Genomic DNA, 27,363 nt, shown 5'->3' with positions numbered 1-27,363 from the left:
GTAGGGGAATGAACTAACCAAGGAACATCTCCAACTGTTACACTGGCTTGGATCATCAGGAACAACAGTCTTAGCATAGAAACTATAGGGCTGTTGACAAATGTTGATTGGATGGTTTTTTAGCCACACTGAAGGGAGCATGATGTATAGATGATGTGTAAACAGACAGACAGTATGTGCATCTGCTAATATCACTCTCTTTTACCTAATAACCTGTATAATTTTTGGAATAAATGGAGGGATAAAGAATAAATAAAAATAAACCAAAACAATCTTCAACTGTTAAAAAAAAGGGACTAGTAATCACAGATTTCTTTTTCTTTACTTACAGCAGTGGTCCTGCAGGCCTTCTCAAATTGGACGTTGTTCACATATGCCTGTCCTTTCACTTTAATCAAATAACTACATCTGTAGAATACAAAGAGCAATATTACATTCATATTATTAAAAAAATCTTAGGCACAAGCATTAGACTGTATTAGACAACATGAACCACAAAAGCATACCCTGGGTAGTACTTGGCATGTTCTGTCCAGGGGTCTTCATTTGGATTCCAGTCCTTTAGACCACCGTTACACTCAAAGCACCACACCTTGTCTTGTTCACCTACAACATAAATAATGCATTAGTTGATACATTAACTTATTTAATAAAGCAAGAAGAATAAGAATAGCTCCAGTGCTTTAAAAACAGTACACACTTTCTAAACTGTATTTTACAACCCACTAATGTTCATCTATCGCAAATTCCTATTTACAATGTACCTGGAATACTAAATTTTGTGAGTGACCACTTTCAATCATTTAATAACACTTACAAAGTGATGCTTAGACAATGATGCATACTTCTAGAAAAGGTACTCTATGTGAAGTTGGAGAATGCAAAATTGTTTCATGTACATTAAATAATGCTTACATATTCACATGGTAGCATGTGTTACATCTAGAACACTGCAGGTCTTGAAAAAAAAAAAAAAAAAAACCGACAACACATTTTTAGGTTGATTTTATATTGTGCAAAAATCAACGGTTTACGCTCTATAGCTTTTTGTCTTATTCATGAACAAATTTTTTGGAACACACAAGTTTGATTACATTTGATTACATCTGGAGGTCCTCCAACACAAAATCAGCATTTATTTTTATCTTACCATTGCTATAAAAACCAGCTTCCGCAAGCTTCTTTGGTTCAACGTTGTGCTGGACTCTTGAAAAGCTTCTGAGACGATCTTCGTAACAGGACATAAAAGGCGGCGTGATCCTTATGGAAGACTGGACACTGGGTACATTTCCAACTTCATGTCCCAGGATAAAAAAGCAATTGGGGTAGTGTCTCTCATGCTCTGACCATGCATCATCACCTGACTCCCAGCCCTGCAAGCTCCCACCACAACAGAAACACATCACCCTGTCTCCAGTGGTGGTATAATATAGTCCAGCTTGGGCCAAATTTTCTGGACGAACTGGAGCAGATTCTGGCCAACCATGAAATGTAAGCAGCCTTGCCTCCTCACTATTCATAGCAGGATTTCTTGGGTAAGGAGTGTTGTCAACTACACCGCCAGTTCGAATGAGGTAATCCATTTCTTCTGTGTTTTCACAATTAACATCTCTGTTAGGTGGAGAAAAGACAGAGCTTGCAATTGGCCTCTGTACATTAGTGCATGCAGTACGTTGAGGATACAACCTCCAAGTACAACGAAGGAATATGCATTCAGGAGATGCCTGCAAATGTTTCTCTAATGGGTCATTAATACATTCCCATCCATCCAAAGTAATGTTGCAGCTGAAGCATTTCACTTGGTCTCCACCTACAAAGTAAAATCCAGCCCTTGCCAGTATATCGGGGTGTGGAAGGCTACTATTATGAAAGGAATCCATACGGTCTTTAACATTAGACATTTCTAAAGACAGGTCCATCTCAATGTCAGAATGAGGTTGTGAGAAAGCCATTAAGGAGATGAAGGTGCGGTTGTGGGACTAATGATGTTTAGTTGTGCTCAGCAATGAAACCAAAGATTTACAAAAATTCTGAAAGGAAAGAAAAAGAAATTAGTCACAAAGAATAATAAATTTATCAAAATTCAGATCATTTCATAGCCAAAAATGTAAAGAGCATAAGTAGGCTTAGTATTAATAATCAGATCTTACTCCAGAGTACCCATATTAGTAATTTAATTCAAATTAATACAAAAAGTACAACTAAAAAACATCTTTGGAGTTTAAAAGCTTTTTATTAAACATTTGCTCTCTTGGAAATAAAGCGGTTTTGGTGAATGATATTACCCTAAGTTCTTGTCTATAAGCCGGACTCATGTATTAGCCGGAGACCAAAAATCATACGAATTTTTAAAATAAAATCGTATCATAGATAAGCCGGACTCATGGATAAGCCGAACGTACTATAACCTATAACTAATAGAAGGGAGGGAGGTCAGTGGTCTCACTCGCGCCCATTTAATTTCTTTAAGGGGGGAGAGAGTGTGAGATATTGCCGTCTCTCTCACTCCCCGCATGGCGCGGTTGGAGCGGCCGGAGCGCGTTCTTTCTGCTCTGGGCGTCGCCGAGTCAACACGAGCGCGTAGCGGGCATTTAAATTGTGATTTTATATGTAAGCATATTTAAATATATATCGCGGATTTCTGCGGACAATGGGTCTTTTAATTTCTGGTACATGCTTCCTCAGTTGGTTTGCCCAGTTGATTTCATACAAGGGACGCTATTGGCAGATGGCTGAGAAGCTACCCGGCTTACTGTTCTCTCTCTCTTGCGCTGACTATCTGTGATCCTGACGTATGGGGATTGAGCAGGGGGGCTGTTTGCACACCTAGACGATACGGACCCTCGTCTAAAAATGCTGAAAGATTATCTTCACGTTGCTATCTTTTGTAAAGCTGATTCCTGAAAAGACATGCTGCACAGTGCTTCGCATACTTAAAAGCTCGAAGGGCACGTATTGATTTTTGACTGAAAAACAAACTCTCCCTCTCTCTCTCTTTGTCTGCTCCTGACGGAGGGGGTGTGAGCTGCCGCCTTCAACAGCTTTGTGCCGCGGTGCTTCGAATACTTAAAAGCCAAACAGACATATTGATTTGTTTGCTTCACTGCTTTGAAGAGGAAGATATGTTTGCATTCTTTTAATTGTGAGACGGAACTGTCATCTCTGTCTTGTCATGGAGCACAGTTTAAACTTTTGAAAAAGAGACAAATGTTTGTTTGCAGTGTTTGAATAACGTTCCTGTCTCTCTACAACCTCCTGTGTTTCTGTGCAAATCTGTGACCCAAGCATGACAATATAAAAATAACTATATAAACATATAGTTTCTACTTCGCGGATATTCTTATTTCGCGGGTGGCTCTGGAACGCAACCCCCGCGATGGATGTATAAGCCGGACTTATGTATAAGCCGATATTCTATTTTTTCATTTTCACAACTTTTTTCCTTAGATAAGCCGCGGCTTATTGACAAGAACTTAGGGTATATTAAAATACAAAATCTACTATTTTTACATTTCTTCAAAAATCAGTATGATGATTGAAATAGTAACACCCCTTAAGAAAAGTAATTAAGGCACATATAACCTCATCCTGGTTTAATGAGAGTACAACTTCTTTTCAAGTAGAATGCCAAAAACTACAACTTAGGTGCAGAGTAACAGAGCTCTTTTTCTGACCTGCACGGACTACTATTCCAGAACAACACTAGAATCCCTGAAGTCTATGAAAAAAATCTGTAATCCTGGACCACCTTAAATTCCTTCGTACCTCTCCATTAGCGTCTTTTGTTTTGCAAATGTGTCGATCAGCACAAGCAGCAAACAGCCTGCTATCCCATCCCACCCCACCCCACCAGCGCAGCTAAACCAAAGCAAAAAATTGCCCTAGCTCAAGTCTGTTTATCTGGGTGTGAGGTGCCTGGAGTTGTATAGGGTAAATAATATATTGTTATTTGGAACACATGCATTCCATGTGTGTTCCGTGTTTACAACGATCTATGTAAATGTAAGATGACAGGAAATGCGACGCAAAAAATGTTGAACACATACCTAAAACAGAAACGTTTTCATGTTATAGTACTAATGGCAAAATTTTGACATGAAGTGGATAATGTGTCAAGACTGAAGTCTAAATATCAAATAAACAATTTCACAAAAGGTACACGTATAACAAAACAAGTGCGCTTTTATTCAAGAATAAAACCGAAGAAAAAGAAATCAGGTTAGGGTATACTACTGACACGATCGCTTGGCTGGTAGGGCGGTAACAACTGCTGACTCATAATCAAGAGGTTGCCGGTTCGATTCCGGGCACTTTCCAGAATTACCGTTTTGAGTAGTGACCTGCTCTTATTGTTACTATTATAGTATAAAAACATACATTTGATTTGAGTCTGTAACAGCTGGTGTAAATTTCTGGTACTTGTAAAGGTTAGCATTTATTTTTTTTTTTATTCAGTTTAATTCTCAGTCACGTTCACACTCCCCTTGATCCGACACTGCCGTTTTCAAATAAAGACATGTTATAACAGAGGTGAACTCAGATGAGGGTTCTACATCGGAGAAAGAACATAAGCCCTCCCTGCAAGAAATGTCCAGTCACACATAAGAACAACGCAGCTGCACCAGACGTAAAGGCGAAAGATGGCACCGTTTGGATGCAGCAACAGGTTAAGGTTGAGCATCATCCTGCCAGTCAATCTGTCACACGCATGTCCTTCAATGAAACAGCAGGGCTTACAGAGCTCGCCTAGGTACAGTGCAAAGTTCTGTTTGTGATTATGTTTTGTGATGGTCTTTATATGAAAAACATTTATATGTTACTTACATAAAAGCCACATTGAATGTTGCTTACCTATATTTATGTACTTATCTTTCTACAGCGTAAAATCAAAGTACTGTGTTTGCTCGATACAGGCACGCTGACAAAATACTTGTTCAATGCCACTCCTTATTCAGGAAAAGATCCCAGTCATCCCACAGTAGAAAGACTTTCTGAGACTAAGGTCATAAAGCTTATGGAGCTGTTTCTGGACTAAGGCAGAACCATAACAGAAGTTTTGTAAATTGTGACAGGAGCTTCCACCTGCAGCTAAAGTAGTTTGCATACTGAAGTAGCATTGCACATGTTCTTTGTCAGCATGCCTGTGTCGAGCACAAACACAAAATCATTGAAAAGAGTGTACTGTACTATGCCTCAGCGTTTGTGACTTCTACAACATATTCATTTGCATCAAAACAGTTTGATCAAGTTAAAAAAAAAAAAAAAAACACACTAGACCGCTAGTTGAAAATTGTTTCAAATTTTGTTGAAAAAACGTTTCTTGGGTTTTATGTACTTGTTTATACCTACAGAATTTGCCATAAAGCTAGACCACCATAACCTGAGACCACCCTGGAATGTCTTATTTACAATATATTAATCTACAGGGGAATTAAACATGGGTGCATTATTCATTACTTTCAGAACAAAAATTCATTAAAGAGAAAATTGGTTTATCTCCGATTTTCCAAACGTATTAGGCAGGCACTGCAACTGCCTAAAACCTGCTATGATTTTATTTCTAATAAAAACCACAACTGAAAATCATGGGAAAAAATCTTGTACAAAGTTACCCATAATAGATAGTAACATTTAAACTGAGAAACAATTATTTAGACTGCAGAGCGTTTTTTAGAAAAATTAGTGTTCACTTAACTACTTAACATACCAAAACTGCTTAATATTATTAGCTCTTTAGTTGCCTACACTAAAAAATGCGGAGAACTAACAACTATATTACTTTTGTATAATCAAAACATCATAACAACTTCATTTAGCATGCTGGGTTTGTAGACACTACAAGCTGGTCTTGCTCTATTAGAATGGCAAAACCTTTAAATGTAAACCTGAAGTACAACTGCACAGATCAGACCACATTTTCCACCTATAAGCCTGTGACTGGCAGCAGCAACTCTCTTACTCACACTAGAAGTTCTTGTGTGTGTTTGAGGGATGTCGTTTGTTTATTTATATTTTTTTTCTTATTGAGCTTCTGTAAAGTTTTAGTTTACTCTTGGGGATAAATAAATTATTATCTATCTATCCAAGATTCCATTAAATGTAAATGTGCTTCACCATTGGGCACATCTAGCCACAATCTAATCTATCGTTCTCCCACCTACAAGCCTGTTACTAGACAGTAACAGCTATCTTATTAGCTTGTGTGTGTTTGGGGTGTTGTTATTAAATATTTGTTATAATAGTTTTATTTTTCCTGAACTTCTGCTAAACTAAATTTCACCCTAGAGATAGATAAAGTACTACCTGTTATGTTATATATATACTAGCCAACGCCCGCCGTAGCATACGGCGGTGTAAGAATAGGAATAGAAAACGGTGAGAAAGGAATTCAGAAATCAAGAAGATACTTCTTGAAAGATGTAGTTGTGAATAGGTGTTTTGGTGGAGATGACAGATAATGAGTTGAAAGATCTAACCCTAGAAAAAGCCACATACAACTGACCGTGGCTGAAGACTGGTTGTTGTATATTATCGCAAATCTTTGCAAACGTTTGTCCTTGGGACTTGTTGATAGTCATGGAGAAGGCGAGTCTGAGTGGGAATTGTGTGCGTTTAAATGTAAAAGGGAGATTGGTGTCAGAAGGAGAGAGATTCTGGGAATGAAGATTGTTTCAGAATTTTGGATAGCGATCAGTTTGCACTCAATAATATTTGTATGTATTCGGGTAATGAGGAGTCTTGTTTCGTTGCAAAGAACTTTTGATGGCATAATATTTCGGAGGAGCATAACTACAGCTCCCACTTTCAGATGAAGGATATGGGGAGGCATGCCAGTTGGTGTGAGGGTGTGTAAAAACTCCTGTGGGTACGTTAGTTGATCATTAGGATCGTCACTGACTACTGTATCTACACTCTTGAAGGTCACTTTTCACCCTGTGTAAGATCAAGAAGTTTGTTGTTAATATGTAGAGAATCGTCGTTTGTGACGCTCAGTGTTGCTCTTGCAGTAAGTTCTTGGGGAGTCACAGTCGAGAAATTAATATCACCGTAAAGTTGAGCAACTGGGTCTTATTGTTGTGGTAAACATTGACAAGGTAGTTCTGCCGTTAGTTTCGTTGCATTTACAACAAACTTCTTTGACTTCCTGGAAATGTGGATGGTAATATGATCATTTTGCCTACACGTATGTTGTTATTTTCAGTGTTTGCTTGCAGTGCGTCTGATAGTCCTTTGTATTGTTCCACGTGCAGATCTTGTTGATCTAACCTGAGATAGTTGAGATGGGTGCCCTTTGTTTTAACATAGGCATCTATGACGTACTGTTGGAATAGTTCGTTGCTGGAGTGCAAAATACTAAATGCATTCCTCATTGCTAATCTGTACGCGTAAAATTGGCATTGAGTAAGCCTTATTTGCTTGGCGGTTCTTTTATCGGGAACATGTTGGAAATCTTTGTGCCAGCCAATGTCTACGTATGGGAATAAAAGTGGGTAAACCATAACATGACGTTGTACAAAAACCTGTCAACAGATACTGTCGTTCATTTTATAACAAAGGCTTAGGAAACAACCGTCACAGTATAATGAAAATAGCAAGGTGTATGGGAGGCCACTGGCAGCGTGGGGAAGGATTTGGAAGAGGACGAATAGGAAACGAGAAATGCCGTGTTGGCTGCTAGTGGGCGGGATTGGTTTTGAAGTGGAAGCAGGACAAACCAGAAGAGAAATATTATATATATATATATATATATATATATATACACTGTGTATGTGTGTGTGTGTTTATATATATAATATATATTTATATATATAAAATTCTTTTCGTGTTTGAAACGGAAATTACATATGACCACAGAGGAACAGGAAAAACATTCTTAATAAACCTGATTCTTGCCGAGAGAGCGAATGGTGACATACAGTAGCTCTGGCTGTAGTGTCATGGGGAATTGCTTCTACATTATTAGATGGAGCCTGTACAGCACATTCGGCATTGCAATTACCGCCCTGCCAAGAGTCGATTCTACAATAAAATAAAATAAAGATAAAAAGAGTAATAAAATCATCACCCCGAAAGCGGATAGTAGACGTCATGTAGTATATGTGTACCAAATTTCAAGACAATAAGTGAAACAGTTTGCGAGCTACAGGTGATTTAAAATCCTGGACACACAAACGAACAGCCACGGTAGCGTTGTATCGAAGAACATTTTACTGTTTAATAATTTATATTTATATGCAATGTGCTTCTTATATATTACTTCATATTCTCATATGATAATGGATGTTAATACTGTTGTTTATATGGATTTCTATGTTATTGTAAGTGCTCTTTATTTGTTGAAAAATAAAATTGGCAATTAAACTTATTTTATAAATACTACATTTTATTTTTTTTTCCCTTGCACTCAGTGAGCGAAGCCACTGGGTAATCAGCTAGTATATACACACACACACACACACACACACACACACACACACACACACACAATTCCAGTGAAGTTGGGACGTTGTCTAAAACGTAAATAAAAACAGAATACAATGATTTGCAAATCCTTTTCAACCTATATTCAATTGAATACACTACGAAGACAAGCCAAGCAAAATGACACCTTTTATTGGCTAACTAGAAAGATTACAATATGCAAGCTTTCGAGGCAACTCAGGCCCCTTCAAAGACTCTTTGAAAAGACTGTCCCACCCCACCCGCCTGATTGGCCCTTCTTTGGGTCAAGAGCCTTTTGAGGGATGTCGTTCCCACACCCTGCTTGGCCCTGTTTTGGGTCAAGAGTAGTTTGATGGATCGTCTCTTATTCAGGTCTGTGAAACGTACTTCTACATAAAAACGACCTAAGTTTTCGGGAGTCTGATCATTGTGAAAAGAGAATACAGAACACACGCCGCACTTGTCCCATCTGTTCTGAAAAACACTAGTTGAATTTTGAACATCACGTACTATGTTGGGTTAACACTGTGGACACAGGCCCCTTAAAGATTATAGAATCTTTTGCATTCTCCATTACAAGATCCATAGCACCCGCAGAAAGTCTGGCAATGAAGTAGAGACCCCTTAGTTTGTCAGAATCTTGGGGTTAGAGCCCAGGTCCGTATTCTAAAATATCTATTTAGTTAGCATGTCGGCACGGATCATTTTCAATATATGTCCCTGTCCAGGGGTTTCTGGTCAAAAGGTTAAAATAAAACGGAGATCCAAGATATCCCTAATTGAAACGGCAACGTTTGTTATTAAGTGTATAGGTTCGTCTTGCTTTCTCATTCTTAAAGCTGTATCAAACTATGGTTATAACTAAATAAAATAAATAGAGCTCAGTGCTTGATAATACTTAACACTAATGGATATCATTAAATGGTACTTCTGTGCTTTGTTCAGTTTTAATATTTTTAATATGCCTTTTGCAAGCTTTATTTAAAAATTAACTCTTTAAGACATCTTCAGACTATTCCAGACTGTACATGTCAAAAAAGGTTTGTTTTCATGCTGGTTTTGTCCCCATATCCATGTTTTTTTATATCTTATGACATTTTTTCAAATTGTAATAACTCCACTTTTTTTTCATGTTCTTCCTGAATCTGGAGGAACACAAACCCCAACATTTAGTGCTGGATAAGGTCCTAACAATAACAGTCTAATATTAATTACCATCATGCTCTCAGATGTTAAATAATGTTTTGCCCAGCTCATAGCAACTCCGAGGAACGGGCTAATAATATACTGCAAAACACGTAGGTTCAGTTGCAGTGTGCTGTGAGTTTAGGTTGATCCGTTCTTAATATGTTTTTTAATTTCCTCTGCGACTCAGTGTTTGTAAATTTATTTTTTTACTGTCTTATATTTGTGATACTTGCTTGATATAGGAGAGTCAATGTTTCATTTTGGAATAATAATAACGTTTAGCTTAACTCTGCCCTTGACCATGATCACCGCACAAACCCCGGGCCTTTGACTCGTAATCAAGAAGAATGCAACCACTTCTTGACTCTTGGAATTCCCTTCATCCTGAATGCGACTCAAACAGAGGATGATTTTTTCACAAACAGAGGGGAAAAGCCATTTTCAAGGATAGATGGTCTACCTAAAAGAATAAACCTCACAGTTTGAGTAAACTTGTATTCCTTGTGCTAACACATATCTTCTTCTATAATAAGCTAACATGGCTGTTCGTTTGTCTGTCCGGGATTTTAAATCACCTGTAGCTCGCAAACCGTTTCACCTATTGGGCTGAAATTTAGTACACATATACTACGTGACGGCTACTATCCGCTTTCGGGTGCTGATTTTATTACTCTTTTTATTTTATCGTTGAATCAACTCTCGGCCCCGCGCAGCAGGGCGACCGTGCTGCGCATGCGTGTGGGAGCGGCTCGTTAATCGTTCTTGAGGCAGATTGAAGATTTAAGTGCCAGATTAAATAAAACGTACTAAGTAATTGCAACACAAAACTAACTTAATCAGTTTTAACGCTAAAAGATAACAGAGAAGCAGCGGCCCTCCAGGGTGGAAAAAAAAAAAAGAGCTGCTCAGGAAGCAGCAAGCCCCTCATCCTCTGAGCAAACGAATGCTACACGTCCAGAGAAAGAGGAGGAATACCACGAATGCTCAAGTCAAGTGTATTCACTGTACATTGTCGTGCGGTACGCCGTTACTGGTAATAGATATTATGTAAGTGTTTTCCTTTCTGATTTGCCTAACGCGTCCAAAATAAGCCTAGTCAGCCCGGTAGTGTATAACCCTTCTTATTTTTCAGGGGCTCATAACTGTTGTAAAATGGAAGGCTATTACCAAGCGCTAACAGAAATTCTAAAACTTTGTATTATACAAAGCATCCTGAGTCCCGAGTGTTTATAACCTGTCGATGAAAATGCTGATTTAAATTAAAGCGTGAACAAGATAACTGTTTTCTAACTATCGTATAAAATGTTTAGTAAATAAAGAGGGAGACTAAATACAATTTACAACAAAAATGGAACGCCGAGGGAATCTAATTTAGCTTGAAGTGCCCCAGAGTGTTTTACAAAACACCCCTACAACAGTGGCTCTCAAACTGTTGGGGCGAACCCCACCTAGGGGGCGCTAAGATGTGAAAAAATGAAAAATACCCCTATTGAACCCAAACAAATTAACTTAAACTACATTCTGATACTAGAAAAATATAGAGATAAGATAAATGTCGATAAAAGTTAAGTAGGTATAATAAAATATGCAAATAAACTGTAATGAGAATAAAATCTGATTTTTATTTTTTCATGATTAGCCTGACAAAGATTTGGCCATTTGAGAAAAAATAACCGTACATTTATGTTGTGAGCAGACTCTGAATTACTTGAGCTTGCAAAAAAGATATATGGTAGAAGATATCAGATGTCTCCAGTTCCCTTAGGGTCTTTATACTGGCTATTATCATTTAAAATGAGTACAGTACAGAAATTAAGTTATATGCCGTGTTTGGGTGGATGTGATCAGCAAGACCCTGATGATTCCAAAGACCAATCAAGAAGCCTGTTGGAAAAACTCTTTTGGAAACAAGGATTTTTCTTATAATGTTTTAAAATTGGACCTTTACAAAGATGCTTTTAGATGCTTTATTTTCTAAAGAGGCTTTATTTTCATGTTAAAGCAACCGGTCATTTTACTTGGCTACTGAAAATGTATTTTGTTCACTAATGCTTTAGTGTTTAAGCAGAAAGAGTAATTAGCTCTGCTATTTTGTGAGGTATACAAATCATTAACATGAGCTAAAGCTGTTGATTTTAGTTCAAAGAGCGTTACTTACAACCCTTGCCACTAGTTAAACAAGCCTCCTGGCACTAAGAGCAGAAGCGTATGAGCTATGAATGAATTTTCAGAGACAAGAAATTTAAATGTAATAAAGGAAAAGTTGTCTTGGAGACAGGATGACCGCATCATACCTAGATTACCTTTATCAATTCAGTATAAAGAAAGATCTTGACTTATGGCTGTTACCTCACACAACGCAAAAATGGGTCACCTGGAAAAACGAAACCTCTAGCAATAACCATGTTGTGTGGTGTTCACACTTTATTTTTCTTTTGTTTTATGGCCCTGTGTATTTGACCTATAATACTTTTCTTTTTCTCTTGCCTGTTATGGAGCTCTGTCTAATTACCTAAAGTTACAGGAATTGAGGTGTGATGAACTATTTTGGTGAGAATATGTGTTAAAGTCTACGTAAGAAAGAGTATAAAGGGAAAAGTGTCACCCTAGCATCCTCCCATGACAAAACAAAAATCATAATCGGGCTTTTCTGTTTTTAATTAAAAATAGTAAAATGTTTTCTAATTATCCCCTGTGTTAATAGAAAGAAATCATTTTAGTTTTTGAGTAGACAGTAAATATCAACATTTTGTGCTTTTAAATGCTCGTACAAAACCAGGCTAAGTTTGAAACCTGCTTTCTTATAAAGCTCCGTTTAAATGCCCAAGTGTATTTACAAAGTTCTCCTTTGTCAAAAGGCTCCTATGTTATAGAAACGAGCTAAGCAAAAAATTTAAAAGTCCTCATAAGCACGGCCATTCTTTTCATTACTAATTTATTAGGTTCGAGAGGATAAATATGAATACACGCGCAAGATGTGCTTCGAAAACAAATGAAATTCATACTCGAACGCGGCGACTTGAACGCCGAGGCAAAAGTAAAACTTTATTCGACCGCTTTACAAAGATACCTGACATTTGTGGAAAAAAAAGCGGATAAAGAAACAGATACTACAGAAAAATGTATACAAACTTTTTAAAGAGGTAAATAAAAACAGACAGCCGGGTCTCAGGTTCCCTGTGTATCAACATATAATCGCATACATCCCGGTACATCTTATACTATTCATTTACCCCTTATTCAACAATACACTGATACGTTTACAAGTCACCGGGACTTTGGAAATCTAGAAGGTATTAAAATAAATACATTTAGCGCAATGAATGAAAGCTTCGGACGCCAGCGCGTGCCCAAGCTCACGCACGCACGAGCGCGTTGACGCTCAAACACGTTGCAAGCCTAAAGCATTTTAAAAAGGGTCTTTAGTTTTTGAGTAGACAGTAAATATCAACATTTTGTGCTTTTAAATGCTCGTACAAAACCAGGCTAAGTTAGAAACCTGCTTTCTTATAAAGCTCCGTTTAAATGCACTAGTGTATTTACAAAGTTCTCCTTTGTCAAAAGGCTCCTATATTATAGAAATGAGCTAAGCAAAAATTAAAAAGTCCTCATAAGCACGGCCATTCTTTTCATTACTAGCTTATTAGGTTCGAGAGGATAAATATGAATACACGCTCAAGATGTGCTTTGAAAACAAAAGGCTACCGAAATGGAACTGAATAAACAAATGAAATTCATACTCGAACGCGGCGACTTGAACTCCGAGGCAAAAGTAAAACTTTATTCGACCGCTTTACAAAGATACCTGACGTTTGTGGGGAAAAAAAAGCGGATAAAGAAAAATGCATACAATCTTTTTAAAGACGTAAATAAAACAGACAGCCGGTTCTCAAGTCCCATGTGTATCAAGATATAATCTCATACATCCCGGTACATCTTATACTATTCATTTACCCCCTTATTCAACAATACACTGGATACTTCTAAAAAATCATCCGGGCTTTGGGGCTACTAGGATGTATTAAAATAATTACCTTTCATTTAGATGAATGAAAACACAGTTGTATTAAGCTCCTGGTCCCTGTTCATCCTTGGAGGCTGTCTCCAACTGGCTATCCAAATGAGCATTTATAAAGTAAAAATGTTTCGTTACCTCAGAGTTTTAAAAAAACTGACTGACTGTTCCGTACAGAAAACAAACGGTTACAGCGGAATTTGGAAATTCTTTCTGATAGCAAATGTTTACAATCGTTTTAACCGACATGCTTAATGTCTCATCTGTTTTACAAGCGGCATTCCGCAAGGTAAGGCCAATTTTCACGTTGGATGCTCCGAGATGAGTTTAAAGGTCAGGACGCATTCTGTTACCTAGGATCCGTAAAAACGCTCACCTTCCACATACCCTTAGCTTGTCAAAGATTGAGTGGAATTTGGAAGTGCTTTATGATAACAAATATTTACCATCATTTTAACCGACACGCTTAATGTCCGTTGCCATCTGTTTTACAAGCGGCAGTCCGCCAGTTAAGGTCAATTTTCACTTAGTACGCTCCGAGATGAGTCTAAAGGTCATGCCACAACCTGATGCCTAGGAGCTGTAAAATTTCTCCCACCTAACCTTCAGACCCCGAGCCTGCCGTCTCTATGCTGTAAAACGTTTGTAAAACGCATTCCCCCATCACCCAGGCAGCCGGAGCTGCTAAGCCTTGGAAAGCGTAGCTTTGCCAAAGAGTGTTTTTAAAGCGCCTTTCCCAGAATGATTGCACGTTGAAGGCGATCTAACATTTAAATGTCTAAAAAAAAAAAATCTATGTGTGAGAAATACTTTTCATACACCCGAGGATAGCTTTTTTTTTTTTTAATACGCCATTTAAAAGGGTGCTGTTGCCTATTATTTAAACCCCTTAACTTTTTCTCTGAGATGCACCCCCGACGCCTGGGGCTGGAAGAGGTGTGGTTTAGGCACAGTTGTTTAGGCACGGGGGCTGAATCAAACTGCGCGCTCCTAAAGAGTGCAGCTCTAGACACGGGCCGCGGCTTCACTTTGGGATTATCAGAATAACATTTAGAAATCTAAACGCCGTGTGAAACCTTAGGGTCGCTGATTATTTAAAAAGTAATTTTTAAATCCCTTAACTCGTTCTCTGAGATGCAGCGCGGGAGCAAACTTAATGCGCACTCCCGTTCCGGGGGAAGGGTGGGAGGGGAGCAGACTGACCTCTGTTGACACACGTGTGCGCGCAGGGGTTGTCAGTTTGATCTAACGGTGCGCTCAGTGAGTCACTGTACAGACAGAGAGCCGATGTTCTGACGATTTGTCCTACCGTAGTTTATTTATGGAAATGTTAACATTTCTCAATTTATTCTCTATGCATCATTTAAGGCCCGAAAGAGACACAGCCTGATGCAAAGATTTCACGAGACGGTCATTACTCATGAATGGATACAATGTGCAATCTTTAAAGTCATAGATAGATACAGGAGGGCCTGGGCGGAGGTTCAAGGAGGGAGGCAACCATCCATCAATGGTTCTTGACAGTTTCCGGAGAAAACAGACGGTTGGACAGAGGTTTGGAATTACTTTATGATAGCAAATGTTTGATAAACATTTTAACATGATACGCTTAATGTCCATTACCCCGTATCTTTGGAATGTCTCATCTGTTTTACAACAGACATTCCGCAAGGTAAGGTCAATTTTCACTTCGGACGCCATCTGTTGCCTAGGAGCTGTGCATCGCTCCCCTAACCTGTTACCTAGGAACTGTAAAATGCACCTCCCCAACGCCTGGGTTGGAGGAGGTGTGGTTTTTAGGCACAGGGGCTGTCAGTTTGGATCTAACGGTATGCTCAGTCAGTCTCTGTACAGACAGAGAGCCGGCAACTCCTCTTTCCGGGCTTGCCAGCTTGGAGCTTCGACCTCACACAGAAGCAGGCAAGACCCAGACTCGTACCTGCTAGCAGCGTGGACGGTTTCTCTATGCTTAGATCAAATAAAAGGCTTACATGTAATAAAGGATAGATATTTTAAATCATAGAGACAGGAGATCTTACCCAAAACAGTAGAGACCGGCGGCTCTGCCCCTTGAAATGCTCGTGTGTGTGTCTTCGAGAGCAGTGAACCACCAACAGGCCTGGACTTGTCTTTGGGAGAAGGGGGGCTGCTCTTGACAGTTTCCGGGGGCATACAGGTGGATGGGGTGGGTTCAAGGAAGGGGTACCCAACCGTCAAATCCAACAATCAGGTGGTTAAGGGGCGGGATCAAGGAGGGGGTAAACAGGTGGTGAGGGTGGGGGGCAAAAAGGGGGTGGGGGCGGGACACATCCATCAAATCCACCAATCAGAGTAAAGGGGCGCATCCTTCAAATCCACCAATCAGAGGAAGGGGGCGTGACTTCCGGTCTAACTGTCCGAAGGGCGTGACTTCCGGTCCAAAGTCCAAAGGGGGCGGGGCTTAAAGGTCATAAATCAAAGTGACAGAAAGTCCATGCATATAACTACTGGAGTGAAGCCGCGAAAGGCGATATAGCGAGGGATTACTGATTATATATATATATATATTATATACATACACACACACACATATATATATACACACATACAGTGCATCCGGAAAGTAATCACAGCGCATCACTTTTTCCACATTTTGTTATGTTACAGCCTTATTCCAAAATGGATTAAAGTCATTTTTTTCCTCAGAATTCTACACACAACACCCCATAATGAAAATGTGAAAAAAGTTTGAGATTTTTGCAAATTTATTAAAAATAAAAACATTGAGAAAGCACATGTACATAAGTATTCACAGCCTTTGCCATGAAGCTCAAAATTGAGCTCAGGTGCATCCTGTTTCCCCTGATCATCCTTGAGATGTTTCTGCAACTTAATTGGAGTCCACCTGTGGTAAATTCAGATGATTGGACATGATTTGGAAAAGCACACACCTGTCTATATAAGGTCCCACATTTGACAGTTCATGTCAGAGCACAAACCAAGCATGAAGTCAAAGGAATTGTCTGTAGACCTCCGAGACAGGATTGTCTCGAGGCACAAATCTGGGAAAGGTTACAGAAAAATTTCTGCTGCTTTGAAGGTCCCAATGAGCACAGTGGCCTCCATCATCTGTAAGTGGAAGAAGTTCGAAACCACCAGGACTCTTCCTAGAGCTGGCCAGCCATCTAAACTGAGCGATCAGGGGAGAAGGGCCTTAGTCAGGGAGGTGACCAAGAACCCGATGGTCACTCTGTCGGAGCTCCAGAGGTCCTCTATGGAGAGAGGAGAACCTTCCAGAAGGACAACCATCTCTGCAGCAATCCACCAATCAGGCCTGTATGGTAGAGTGGCCAGACGGAAGCCACTCCTTAGTAAAAGGCACATGGCAGCCCGCCTGGAGTTTGCCAAAAGGCACCTGAAGGACTCTCAGACCATGAGAAAGAAAATTCTCTGGTCTGATGAGACAAAGATTGAACTCTTTGGTGTGAATGTTAGGCGTCACGTTTGGAAGAAACCAGGCACCGCTCATCACCAGGCCAATACCATCCCTACAGTGAAGCATGGTGGTGGCAGCATCATGCTGTGGGGATGTTTTTCAACGGCAGGGACTGGGAGACTAGTCAGGATAAAGGGAAAGATGACTGCAGCAATGTACAGAGACATCCTGGATGAAAACCTGCTCCAGAGCGCTCTTGACTTCAGACTGGGGCGACAGTTCATCTTTCAGCAGGACAACGACCCTAAGCACACAGCCAAGATATCAAAGGAGTGGCTTCAGGACAACTCTGTGAATGTCCTTGAGTGGCCCAGCCAGAGCCCAGACTTGAATCCGATTGAACATCTCTGGAGAGATCTTAAAATGGCTGTGCACCGACGCTTCCCATCCAACCTGATGGAGCTTGAGAGGTGCTGCAAAGAGGAATGGGCGAAACTGGCCAAGTATAGGTGTGCCAAGCTTGTGGCATCATATTCAAAAAGACTTGAGGCTGTAATTGCTGCCAAAGGTGCATCGACAAAGTATTGAGCAAAGGCTGTGAATACTTATGTACATGTGCTTTCTCAGTTTTTTTATTTTTAATAAATTTGCAAAAACCTCAACTTTTTTCACGTTGTCATTATGGGGTGTTGTGCGTAGAATTCTGAGGAAAAAATGAATTTAATCCATTTTAGAATAAGGCTGTAACATAACAAAATGTGGAAAAAGTGATGCGTTGTGAATACTTTCCAGATGTACTGTATATCTATATCTCTATATATCTATATATATATATCATGGTGCCTTTCATGTGACAGTGTAAGATTAACAACCTTTCCACAATGTACTATTTAAGAACTGAACCTGGTCAATCCATGGTGCTAACATGGTCACTGCTGGACACATTCGCCATGCCAAAAACTGGACATTCTATTAAACAGTGCATCTTATAGATGACAAAATACTATTAAAAACATTTTTCGCAAAATGTTAAAATGAGTTATTTTATCATTAGTAATTACTTATGTGCAATAGACCTCCCACTATTAAAAAGTTACATGTAATTGCCAAAGCATAAAAAAATAAACAATAACCAACTATCAATTGAAAGAAAAACTAAAAAGGCAGACATTGCTATTTATGCAATTTTATCTTGCATTCCATACATAAAACAGAAAAATATAAAAGAGCTTTATGAAAGTTGTCCAGAAATCTTTAGGTTTTAAAAACTTTTACAGCACAATAGCACAAACCCCTGCACCCCCACCTTACACTCCTAAGGCACTTATCTCTTTTGAACCCCAGGAGGTGCTTTCCAAAAGTGAAAACTTAAACTTTCCATCTTCATTTTGTGTAAGCCAAAATGGGCAATTACCTAAACTTTATCAACACTAAACTAAAATTCTTAATGCTTGTGCCATTTTTTAAGTCACAACATTCCTGTTTTAATTTTTGTGTATGTTAACTGTAACATTACAGAAATAAACAGTTTATAATTTTGCTGAAACATGCTGTTTGACAATGCACACACAGAATTAAATTCAACAGATACTGTAAGATTTACATACCTTTTTCCTTTTTAACAGGCAGTCTTGTGTTTTGAGCACTCTGAGAAAACACACTGCCAGTTTTCCCAGCAACTTAAGCTACACACATGTCATACAATTACTTGGACAGAATATTGCAAAAAAGAAAAATCCAACAAATAACATACATTTTAACTAGTGTAGGTTTGAAACAGTCCCTATCTTAAAAGCAGGAACCAATCCTGGATATGGTCCTAATCCATCAGTGGGCCCACTCACACAATACAAATTTGGGATCATCAGTTAATCTCAACTCATACATATCTGAGAATGTAAAGGGAGGACTGACATATCCAGTGGATAATGTACATAAGCACAGTAAACACATACACGAGATTTGAACCCAGGACACCTGATCTGTGAGGCAGTGGTGCTAAACACTGCAACAACAAAGCCAAAGTTTATTAATAAAAATGTGAAAGAAAAAAAATTAAACTGGATAGACATGGACTTCTGAGACACTTGATTTGTCAAAGGGGTTACATATACAGTAATGAAGGGCTAGAAATTAACTTCCTGAAAAGGAAATTAATTTACTTAACAGACTCCATGCCCAGCCCAGCCTAGGTGTTTAACTTCCTTTTCGGCTAATAATTGTTTGAATAGGCTCCAGCTGCCATGTGACCCTGCCCTGGAAAAGGGGAGGAGGGTGAGGGTTGGCAGCATGTGCTGACAGTGCCTTGCCACACCTACCACACGACGAACCACCTAGATTGGGACTAGAATGCAGTGGGTGACATCTCAGCACCACACTGGATAAGCAGGATAAGAAAATGGATGGATCGATTTAGAACAAATACTTTCTCTATATAAATAAATATTTATATATTATTTTTTATATCCATATATAAAATACCCCCAACACATATCCATAATATCCATATAATAAACAGAAAAAAAAACTCCTTAACGTTCTTAAGCAGGGGTGGACGACCTTTTTCGGTGGTGGACGTACTTGTCAATAATGACTCATGCAGAAGGCCCTATAAAATACAGGTGTGCTTATAAACCTCAGCAAACTGTCATGTTAATGACATACTTCAAGTTTAAAAATAATTGCCCTAACAAAATGTTTAATTATAAATCATTTCATTAAAATCTATTATGAACAATCCTAAAACACCAATCCGGGAGTGATTTTATGACGTCCTAACCATGAACATGAAAGTGGTAAATTGAGATGCCGGCTTTCACAGCAATCCAATTCATTACAAAGGTTTGCATCTGTTAGTCCGTTTCAGTAGTTGCTTTCATCAATTCTCATTTGTGAAAAGATCTAGCACAACTGAAATTGATGCCACATAATGACGCCATAAACTCTGTTGGCTTGCAAAGCCTTGGAAACAAATCCTGAGTAAGGTGCTGCCAGTAAAATTCGAGCAAAGAAACTTCAGTAAACTTATTTTAGGTTGCTCAGGAGTTCAACTATTTTCAAATTTAATACAGCTGGCAAACCTGGAGATTAAATACATAATGGAGAATATGAAATGGAAAATTTTTAATAAATTGCGTGAAATTTTAAATTCACGGATACTGCATATCTGGCCAAGTACGCACTTTTGTCTAAACAATTACCCTTAAAATTTAAAACACACACACACAAATTGCCGGAAGGTACGGTTGGAATGCCGCGTTAGGTAAACACATTTTACTCCTTGTCTCACCAAACACGGGTTGAAGTACAGGAATAATGGTCGATGCGCTACCCTAAAACATTTCTCATTTAATTTTTTTCTGTTACATTCGTAAACGGCACTCTTTATATTGATTTGGGCGAACAGTCGGAGTGACAACCGAAGAACCATCGTCAAGCTTGCCGCTGCCAAAGATATTCATCGCTAATATCACCATGTTCATTTAGAAACGTACAACCCAGTCAAAAGGCAAGCAAGTAGCTAAAACGTAAGTACTTACCCCTCTACAGACTGTCCCTATTCGAATGGTAAAAGCTTGGTTTATTTTAATTAATTTTGGATGATATTTATGGAGGACTATTTCGGACAAAATTAAATAAATAAATAAATGCGCAAATAAATTAAAGTTCTGTGAAATGTCAGCATAAATAAATAAATGTATCATGAAATGAAGCCTTAATAAATAAATTTGCCATGAAATGAGAGCATAAATAAATAAATGTGTCACGAAATATGTTTTTTGTTCCTTATTTATTTATTTCATTTTGTCCGTAACATTCCTCCAAACCATCATGAAATACGACTTGAAATAAAACTGTCACTTTCACTCGTCAAAGTTGAGAGGGTGGGCTCTAACACACCATCTAGTTATTGATTGGTTAATCGACTTCTGTAGATTGGCTATGCCTAATTCAACATGGCTGTGTGTGAGATGGAAGTAAACGAGATAGCACAAGAATTAATTAGAAAAATGCTTACTACTGCCGATGAAATGGATTCTGCCGAAGATATCACATATTTCAGAGAGAGAATTGTTGCAGAGAAATGGAAGAATGCAAGAAGACCGACGTTCCAGTTTGAATTAAATATCACACATTTTACTTAACCATGTAATTTCACATTTATGATCTTTTCACACTGCTGACATTATTCTGCAAAACCAAAATTATTTCTCTCCTTCCATACTTTACATTATGTTAACTGGGCTACTTATTTGTGGTCTAATAATATTACATACCTGTGAAGGAGATCCTCTTTTCTCCAAGTCCAGAGGCAGCAAGGCTTGCTTTGACAAACACACTTGGTATTTTGGTAGAAGTCTGGTCACTTAGACAACAGAAATTATGTGTGTACATTATGTGATGTACTATGCTTGGAGAAGGCATCCTTCTAGTAGACCTAAATTGCCTCCTTGGGTTGTTTGAGCCCCCATACGGGGCAAATAGCCGTGCTACCTCTGCTGTTAATTAAAAGAAGCAACACATTTAATTTTTGACATGCAGCAATATAGTTTTTAACAAGATAAAATTGAATGTGTTCAATAAATGTGCTCATCACTGTATTTCTTTCACTGCAACACTGAAAGCCCAGTTAAATGTAGAGGAGAATCATCCTTTCTGGAATGTGGGCACCATGTTTTGAGGATTGTTTAGGAAAGCTAGAAGTAGCAACATACTACAAATAACTACAGAAGGGTAAAACTGAATCAGGATACCAGGAAACACTGTATAAAAAATATGCTCACTAAACTGCAAGGAACCACAGGTCTTAGAGAAAGAGAGAGACAGAGTATAAATAAATGTTTAAAACCTACTTTAAACAGTAATTATGGGGGGTGGTGAAAAACAAAGAAAGGTGTTGTTTAATTACGAAAAGGGGGGAAAAAACAGGTAAAACAACAACAAAAAAAACCCCAGAAACCAATTGTATGAAGAATACAAACTGAAATGAAAATGAATCAAATTTTTATATATAAAAAGTGGTAGAAAAAGCAGAAAAAGGCAAAGGTAGTAGACTAACAATTACATAGAATAAAAAATTAAAAATACAATTACATGAAAAATATAAACAATGTGATATAAGAAAATAGAACATATTGGTAAACATAGAAAAATAATTAAGAAAAAAGTAAAAAATGAAATACAGTCACATATTGAGAAATCAAGGAAAAATACATGCATAACAACATAGGAAATTAGTAACGGAAAGCTATTTAATAGCATGAAAAATTAACTCAAAATTGTTTCCACAGTCTTTCTGCTGTGGGTTACTGAATGTACTAAAACAAACACTTGCAACAATATATGTGTATAACATACCGTTAAGTGAGAAGAAAAACAACTGTTCATATTAAAGTTTATTATCCTAAAAATGCACATAAACCTGTTTTGTTTCCTCCACATCCTTTGCATCAAATTAATTTCTGCATTCTCAGTCTACCAAAATCACTTGACAGTAGGTGAAAACTGCATTTTAAGATAACCACTGTTCAATTATACTCATTAAGTTTCCATCCAGTTTTTTGCGACGTTTTGTTATCGACAAACAGAATATACGTAAAAAAATGTGCGAAATTTGCTGTCTCCAGCCTGTTTCCATCAAACTGGCTTTTTATCTTTAAAATGGTGTGCGTGATGACGTCATCCCCCCCCAAAACGAACTGTCGCATAACTTTTGTTGTATCGCGAAAAAAATCTGCCCTTGAGCCGTTTCCATACATATGTCGCAAATTACCTACCTTTTGTTTTCCACGTTACACCCCCTCCACTAAACAAAGAAACAAAGAAATGGAGAGATTATTCAGACAGTTTTTTGAAATTTGCCAGCTTACTGTTATTCCAGTTTCACAAATAATTGGAATTGTACATAATATCTGAAGACGACAGCAGAATGAAGCAGTTGCTTGTCTGATAGCCCTAGAGCTCGAAGAAAGTACCCCAGTGCGACGAAACCCACGGGTATGGGAGAGACGACGGAATAAGACCTTCTGGGAGGAAGTGGTGGAGAGACTTAACAGAAAATCTCTGGCTGCAACATTTTATAATGACACGGCCGATGTTTGAGATGTTGTGTGGATTCATCAGTCCTGATGTTGCGCCCATCACAGGTTGCCACCGACCACCAGTTCCAACCCAAAAGCGGATTGCCATCGACCTTTACAAGCTGGCAACCTGCGCCGAGTATAGAGTAGTTGGAGAAACTTTCGGGGTTAGTAAAACTACCGTCCATCGATGTGTATATGCTGTGTGCACCGCTATTAAAGAAAAATTAATGCGGCGTTATATCAGACTTCCGACTGAAGCGGAGGCCAATGAAATTGCATACCGCAAATCCTTGGTGCATCTTGTGCCACAGATTTACGGTGCGCTGGATGGCACGCTTGTGCCTATTCTTCCCCCGACGGAAGGCTACCGCGATTACATTAATCGCAAAGGGTGGCCATCTATTGTTCTCCAGGCCCTTGTTGATGACAGGTGCATGATACGAGACATTTGCGTTGGCACTCCTGGAAGTGCCCATGATGCAGCTGTGTTTGCAGCATCGGATCTGTACAGGTGAGCCTACCTTTCAACATCCCTTCACAGTGCGATAACAACTGAATTAACCTGCTTCCCTTAAGGTTTTTAATTAAAACTGAAATTTGAATTAATACAAAATAACGACGTTTAATCAAAAAAAAAACTCTCTTCATCAGACCATGCGAACCGCTCCGCCATTCTCGTTTTGATTGCACGTGATGAAAATGTGACACATTTATTTGCGTTAAAGCCCTTTTTTCCGACAAAAACTGTTTCCAATGTAGTTTTTGCGACATCTGAAGTATCGATATAGAATTTATGCGCTAAAGTTAAACGGAAAAATATTATGTCGACATGTACAACATTTTATCGATAATTAGCATTTCCATCGGCTATATCGGTAAAAAAATTTGAAGCGCTAAATATTTTTTCGCAAAAACTCCTTGGATGGAAACCTGGCTAGTGTAACAAAGTGAATATAAAGAGGCGAGTATGTTTATAAAATGATGGCTCCAACTCAACTATTGTGCGACATTCACAAAATATTTCTGTTAGATTTAATAGCTCTTCAGTATTCAGCAACTGATATTTCGTTTGTGATGTGGCTACCGTCAGGTCTTTCTGTTTACTTGTAGGCAGGTTTGTATTTTGCAGACAAATAACTATTGCAAATTTACAGCGCTATTAGCACAGCCACCTAAAATACAGTAGTATATCTTGAACAGGAGTAGAGTGAGTACTCGACAAAGTGGAGGTAGGTCTTCGGCTATCAAGTGGGGCACTTACAGCTGAAACCTCATGTGCTGATTCCTGAGGGGATGAAGAGGTTAGAGCTTCCTGAATTAAAACTGCCGCTTCACGTAGCAACTCTGGGCAACTTTTTGTAGCAGTCATATTCGCCATGGACACTCGCAAGCACAACTTTAAGCATGCGCTTTGGTACCTTGAGAATCATATGGCTCATAGTTCGATTACTCTAGGCTGAAGGTAACACTCAACAAATCAATAACTAGAGGGTGTGTTAGAGCCCACCCTCTCAACTTTGACGAGTGAAAGTGACAGTTTTATTTCAAGTCGTATTTCATGATGGTTTGGAGGAATGTTACGGACAAAATGAAATAAATAAATAAGCAACAAAAAACATATTTCGTGACACATTTATTTATTTATGCTCTCATTTCATGGCACATTTATTTATTAAGGCTTCATTTCATGATACATTTATTTATTTATGCTCACATTTCACAGAACTTTAATTTATTTGCGCATTTATTTACTTATTTAATTTTGTCCAAAATAGTCCTCCATACATATCTGGCCAAGTACGCACTTTTGTCTAAACAATTACCCTTAAAATTTAAAACACACACACAAATTGCCGGAAGGTACGGTTGGAATGCCGCGTTAGGTAAACACATTTTACTCCTTGTCTCACCAAACACGGGTTGAAGTACAGGAATAATGGTCGATGCGCTACCCTAAAACATTTCTCATTTAATTTTTTTCTGTTACATTCGTAAACGGCACTCTTTATATTGATTTGGGCGAACAGTCGGAGTGACAACCGAAGAACCATCGTCAAGCTTGCCGCTGCCAAAGATATTCATCGCTAATATCACCATGTTCATTTAGAAACGTACAACCCAGTCAAAAGGCAAGCAAGTAGCTAAAACGTAAGTACTTACCCCTCTACAGACTGTCCCTATTCGAATGGTAAAAGCTTGGTTTATTTTAATTAATTTTGGATGATATTGCATGGCGACTCACCACGTTAAAAAACTCCGCTTAAACCAACCAACTGTACATCAACCTTGTTAAATAGCATCTCGCGAAACTGGGGAATATTTGCCACTTCTGGACACGTCTCCGTATGCTTATACAGTATGCCACGGGCTCTAGCTTCCCCACCCTTGACAGGGTGCAAGAATACAACTTACAAGATGTCAAACATGTGATTGGTGACAACTCGGACAGCCTCTAATTTGAGGGTCTGCCATTCGATTATTGCAGGTGAATAATACACACTGTCGGTCCTACATACCCACAAAGTTAAAGCAGTCTGGTAATGCCCTTAAATGCCACTTCAGAAATCTCCAGTGCGACTTACAATGTTACTCAAAAACAGCATAGCGAAAGGAAACAATCGTCCGCAAAGATACTGAATGTGTCTAGATGTCCAGCTTCGACCTTAAAACTAACAGCAAATGGGCGTGAATGTTAATCTATCCACGATTACTTACAGTGACAAGCTGTCTTCAAGTATTCCTGGTGCCAGAAAGGTTCGTCCACCCAAAGGCCTTACAGTGTTTAACTAATACGCCACCGATTGCGCTAGCACCTCTAGAAAGTTGCTACGAAGACGCCTCCAGACAGTCTTCTCCTTACCGAGTCACCCTTCGCTCGCTTTATGAACTACATGCAGATGACGGTACACCCCCCGTAAATATCACTCAGCATCAACGAAGTCCACTACAATCAACTTCCTGTGTGGTCCGCTTCAGTACAGACCTAATACGACCGGCGGATAGCAAATAATGGAACATTACTACCGCCACCTACCGTGTGGAGGCTGCACTGTTCTTCTAGTAATTGTAAAATCAAACAAATTCCTGGCATATCCGCTTTTAGCAAGCTCTCGACTTGGTGTTGGTGAAGCTAACGTTTGTGAAACGGACTAATTGATGCCTTTTTGCTTCGACGAAGGCTTGGTTAAAACACATTTTCACGCTTTGTAATTTTGATAATTGCTCGTGTCTGCCAAATAAACTCATTCCTTTGGTTAAACACTTCGTTATTTTACATTTACTTTATGATTTTTGAAAACGTGTCTATCCACTTACGCTCTTTTCTGCTTTCAGTAAAAATGGAGATTTAACTGCAAAAATTCCATTTGCGTTACTGTTAACTGGAGATTTAGCTTCTGGGCCAAATATTGCATTTTTGTGATAGCACGTGTTCCAAATTATTATACAAGTGACGTATCAGTAGGATTTCAGTTAAATAAACATCCATCCATCCATCCGTTTTCCAACCCGCTGAATCCGAACACAGGGCCACGGGGGTCTGCTGGAGCCAATCCCAGCCAACACAGGGCACAAGGCAGGAAACAATCCTGGGCAGGGTGCCAACCCACCGCAGTTAAATAAACATTTGGTTTTTAATTTTTCATTGAAAGTTCTTGCTTGTTTTGTGTCTCCTGAGGAGAGATCATCAAGCTGTGAAAGGATTTGTGTGTTATTCACAGCGCAGAAGAATTCAGTCAGATAAAGTTATTTTAAGGAAAGTTTCTGTCAGGCAAATAAATAGTATTAAAAGAGCAGTTATTAGATCGGAATAAATCAGTTGATAAAAACACAATACTTGGTGTTATTCGTATGCAAACATACGAATTGCAACATGTCCACGGAGAGAAGTTGGACAGTACTGTGGATACGACTGATTTAATGAGATACAAATAGACATAAATGCAAATAAACAGTGTAATACAGCAACTTTCACTAACGTTCCTCTTTGCGGTGTACGTCGCCGTTGTTTGTCTTGACTTAATAAACTGCGTCATAATCTGAAGACAGGCAAACTCGGATTTGATAGACCATCCCTGATCTTCCGACTTGGAAATCCAATTTTAGGGGGCGTTCCAACTGGAAATTCCGAATTGCCACTGCAAGTGGAACGCAGCATTTTTTTACTCAGTACTTTTGCCATCTTTTGAAAGACTACAGGTTTCTCTAAAGGCACCATTATG

The 27,363-nt window shown here is 38.8% G+C and overlaps 1 protein-coding gene across 2 annotated transcripts in view; it reads right to left on the bottom strand.

Moving 5' to 3' along the window:
- xiap (X-linked inhibitor of apoptosis) overlaps positions 1–26,118 on the bottom strand; it is a 33,049-nt gene extending 6,931 nt beyond the window's left edge. The window contains exons 1-4 of one of the 2 annotated variants that reach the window (XM_028815454.2): positions 25,859–26,118; positions 1,151–2,030; positions 507–606; positions 330–408 (exon numbers count right to left, since the gene is read on the bottom strand). In XM_028815454.2, the coding sequence (XP_028671287.1) occupies positions 330–408; positions 507–606; positions 1,151–1,952 (981 nt within the window). In that variant the 5' untranslated portion in view covers positions 1,953–2,030; positions 25,859–26,118. Of the gene's footprint in view, positions 1–329; positions 409–506; positions 607–1,150; positions 2,031–25,303; positions 25,397–25,858 lie in introns of those variants that run through there. The other variant, XM_051934394.1, reaches the window with a different exon arrangement.
- Positions 26,119–27,363: the final 1,245 nt, after the last annotated feature.

Source organism: Erpetoichthys calabaricus, chromosome 12 (assembly GCF_900747795.2).
Source record: "Erpetoichthys calabaricus chromosome 12, fErpCal1.3, whole genome shotgun sequence".
NCBI classification, from domain to species: domain Eukaryota; kingdom Metazoa; phylum Chordata; class Cladistia; order Polypteriformes; family Polypteridae; genus Erpetoichthys; species Erpetoichthys calabaricus.
The sequence above is the reverse complement of the archived record's forward strand: the minus strand, read 5'-3'. Positions and strand labels throughout refer to the sequence as shown.